At 30.3% G+C, this 4,370-nt stretch overlaps 1 protein-coding gene across 1 annotated transcript in view; it reads right to left on the bottom strand.

Moving 5' to 3' along the window:
• Positions 1–422: 422 nt before the first annotated feature.
• The window catches only part of LOC110022947 (arginine--tRNA ligase, chloroplastic/mitochondrial-like), a 5,542-nt gene continuing 1,594 nt past the window's right edge, over positions 423–4,370 (bottom strand). Inside the window, exons 3-7 of the mRNA XM_020722123.1 lie at positions 2,236–2,378; positions 2,001–2,076; positions 1,791–1,892; positions 1,489–1,704; positions 423–512 (exon numbers count right to left, since the gene is read on the bottom strand). Coding sequence (XP_020577782.1) covers positions 423–512; positions 1,489–1,704; positions 1,791–1,892; positions 2,001–2,076; positions 2,236–2,378 — 627 coding nt within the window. The remainder of the gene's footprint in view (positions 513–1,488; positions 1,705–1,790; positions 1,893–2,000; positions 2,077–2,235; positions 2,379–4,370) is intronic.

Here is a 4,370-nt window from a genome sequence, read left to right as displayed (position 1 = left end):
TATATCATTACTTCTCCGATCGCAGTTATATCTTCAATAACATAACCAATATGACTACTATCATAAACAATTCTATTGGCTATTGCAAGACAATAGCTTATGTAAAGGCCAACAATAATTGTAATTTAAATCAGATATAAATCCTAACAGTTCATCCAATTATTCCCACAATCATGTGTACAATTTATTATGCAATTCAACTTAAAGATCATAACCACTAACTACATTTACAACATGCTCACTAATAATTGAATTAATATTAATCAAGCAATCACTAATAAGTTTCACCTCGACAATTTAATAAATCTATTCTCTATTTATTCTATCCATGTCAAACCTTTCTCATGTCGGTTTAAGATCAAAAAACAGTGGAACGGGGAATCAAAACTGGAAATCTAAAGCTTTTAAAAAAGAGATGTAATTTAACATACCTGCAGATCTCCAATGGCTTGTTCTTCAGCATCCTCCCAGTTGGGAAAGTTGTCAAATAAATGTTCAATCAACATGCCAAACTGTAGAAAGTAAAAAAGTGTAACATTCGACCCTTCAAAAGGAAGATCAATATAAGAAAATTCAATAAAAAAAATAAATAATGAATGCCAAACTACAAAACGGTTTAACAGCAAACATTAAAAGAGTACAAAAAATGAATCTATTCTTTAAAAACAAAAAAAAATGATTTAGAAAAAATACATGTCATAAGGGAAGGTCAAAGCTAAAATTATCGTTTAATCAAGACAAGTAACACGCACATATAATTCATGTTGCACTCCAAAAAAAAAGGCCATAAAAATCTATAAGTTGACAGATTAGCATTCACATTTATAAAAATTATATTCTACTGATAACTGACAAATCAAGAAGATAAAATAGCATTCATTCATTTTGTAAAGAATGTTGAATGCCTCATTTAATAATCCAAAGGTTACAGAATACTCACTTGTTAAGTACCAAAATTGCTACAACAAAGTTACGCATTGAGAGAAAAGATTAGAAGTGCACAATAAAATTAAAAAAATGACTTTATTTTAACCAGGATCCCAACAGCTTTTTGGAGCACTATTTGGTAACAAGTTTTTTGAGACAATCACATGACATGGAAATACAAGCATGGAATATACGTTCCTAAGATGCTGAAGAGATTGACACTGAGTAACATTAAAAAGACGAGATCAAAACCAATTACAAAAAAGCGATAATCTCAAAATATACGAAAACGAAACCATGAGAATAATGGTGAAAGATAATTATAAATAATATTCATAGATTTTACATATATATTTAAATTAATGGGTTATAAAGAAACAAATGCATCCACCCTTTAGAGTAAAAATGAACCAAGCGAATGGATATTATTACCTATGATTAAACTATTTGACGAAATTGCCAAGACAACGTAAGTACGAATGGGCATCATTCTAAATTCATCATAAAAGCATAAGCAACAAAATACTATTTTCTAAATATCAGTTCAACAAAAGTAAATACCTGAGTTCCCCAATCACCAACATGGTTTCGTCGAAAAACCTCAACATTTGAAAATTCCAACATTCGAGAAAGTGTGTCCCCAATAATTGTAGATCTTAAGTGGCCAACATGCATTTCTTTGGCAATATTGGGAGAAGAGAAATCGACCACCGCTCTCTTAACTGACAAAATTGGCGCCCATGCATCAATACCATTTAAGAGCATATTTTGTATGTTCTGCATTAAAAATTTAGTTAATCATGGAAAGTTGTAGAGATTTATGTGATACTTGTAAAAGATTTTTTCAATTCCTCAAAACAAACCTGAGCCACCCATTTGCTAGATAAAACAATGTTCACAAACCCAGGTCCTGCAACAGAGGTAGACTCAATAATATCCGATGGAGGTAAATGTCTGGAAATGGCCTGCAAAAGGCACAGTTTAACAACCATTTTTAATGCAAAAATAATGGAGAATCTTGATCAAATAGCACAGAAATTATAACTTTGATCTTAGAGAAAATTTTATAGCACCTGCCCAACTGAATTCGGATTTTTAAATGCTGCTGATTTTCCTTTGATCTTAGAAAAAATGCCCATTGCATTATTACTGCATCATTCAAAAAACAATTTTTCACTATGAATGACGTCATGATATGAGAATTATAAAGCAAAAAAATACCACCAGGCCACTAGTATAAAAAACGAGCATATAGGTTAAAAAATAGTATTTTACACCATAAAGTTGAGCAACTGTTAAAAGGCCAACCATTGGTAATCACCAAATTTAGCAGTGCAGACAGCAATTAATGGCTCCAAATTTGATTCTTCAGGAAATAATACTTTAAGCGATCCTTCAAACAATTTTGCTAGTTGTTGCTTGACACTTCCAGTAAGCCGGCCATGGTCCAACTACAATTGAAATAGAAAACAACATAAGATGTAATGAGATGGTGAATCCATAAAAACAAGCCTGTAAATGATATTCTTTACTGCGCCTTAAGAAAATGTATATAACCTATGTTAACCCCCATAGAGCTCTCAGTTATCACAAATGAACACATATCATTATTAAATAAGAGTAATCTGTAAGTAAAGCTGCTAAAAGACATCACATTAACTAATATTAACAAATCCATCTTTTTTTTTGTATGTATTGAGACACAAAATAGATATACAACATAAATATCAATAAAAGCAATGCAGTTCAGTTGACAAAGAACTGGATATGGTACTTGTAAGTAAGTGTAAAACTGGAAGATAAGAGCGTCTATTCCAAAACCAGTCAAGCAATATTGGTAAAAAAAGATTTACAGACATGCCACTCAATTTCTTTGTATTTATTCAAAAAGGCTCGACCTAAGTTAGCACTAAAATCAGGTATTTGGTGATGAAATTTTGCTTAGAATTTAATTTCCCTATTTCTACATATTTTGGCATAGTTGATTCACTATTGTATTTTAATATGTGTACTATAAATACGTAGTCAATTTAGGGTTTTTTACCTAGAGCCTTCAGTCGGTCCTCTACCAGTGATATTTATGTGGACTTAAGGGTAGCAATTGATTCAAGTACACACCTTGAAGCGGTGATTTTTACCTTCTAGCGATAAACATAACCTTCCAAGTTACGGGTATTTCTCTTGCCAATTGTTATAAAATTAACTTGTATTTACTACATGGATTATCATGCTTACCTTTAAGTAGTAATTATCTTAGGGTATGTAAGTTATTATATGTATTAGATACTATATGTATAGTTCTCCTTAGCATGATTGTTGCTACATATATGAAATATTTACAAAATGAGCATTGAAATAACATAAATAATTTGTTTAATTTCCTTTTTTATAATGTTAACTCTTGCATGCGCTATAATCTATACATAGATTATTTCAATCATTGTTCCATGCTAAAGACATAACAAGTATATAAATTAAATGATGCGCTTGATGAAAGTAACCATCAATTGTACCCTTAGATTGCTAAGTTATTACTTAGCCTAACTGAATCTATGTATAGAGTGAAAATTCTCTAGAGAGGGCTCAATAAAATTAGTTAGGTTGATGACAACCTTCCCTTTAAGTTCAGGGAATTACGATACTTCAATAGGTAATATATAATATTGTCAGAAGGAAGTTGTTGATAACTTCTTCATATATAATGGGGTTGCAAATGCTCATTAGTTCTTCAGCATTTATTTAAATTAGTCATGCTTACTATTACTTAATTATTACTATTTCAAGTAATCTTTGTTATATAAGATCAATCCGGTAAAAGAAATAATTGAAGTTATTGTAGACATAGAATGCCATTTTTTAATTATCATAGCATACATGCATCTCAAGGATAGACATTTGTGTGTTAATACGTAGAAACTAACTATTGATTTTCCTTGAAAGCTCATTCCATATGATTAATGCAAAACACAACCAATTTCAATAGAAAAGCATTATTGTAGGAGCAACTTCGTAAGCATTTGATTTTATTTGAAGAGAGGAATAAGTTAATTCTTCGGTATTCTTTGTATTAGGAACTTCTTTAGTTTTCCATTTGTGAATTGTTTCCTTACTTTCATTATGTGGGTAACTTTAGTTTCCTTGACGGCAATTTGCAAATAGTATTATTCCATTAATAAAATTCAACTCTATATCTCCTATTATAATGAAGTAAGGATAACAACTTTCTTTCTTTGCGAAACAAAATTACTATGTTAAATACAATAAAATTAGAAGAAATGCGTTGATTTTAATAAAGAGACTAAGTTTGAAATTTCAGATAATGTATATCTTGAGATTCATCTACAAGGGAAGATATAAGATTTAACAAAGGTGGAAAACTTCAACATTGATTCTATTTAAAGTGATTGAGATAGCAAAAAAAATTTCATAGCTATTAGCTCTTC

The sequence above is a fragment of the Phalaenopsis equestris genome, unplaced genomic scaffold (assembly GCF_001263595.1).
Source record: "Phalaenopsis equestris unplaced genomic scaffold, ASM126359v1 Scaffold000203, whole genome shotgun sequence".
Taxonomy (NCBI): domain Eukaryota; kingdom Viridiplantae; phylum Streptophyta; class Magnoliopsida; order Asparagales; family Orchidaceae; genus Phalaenopsis; species Phalaenopsis equestris.
The sequence above is the reverse complement of the archived record's forward strand: the minus strand, read 5'-3'. Positions and strand labels throughout refer to the sequence as shown.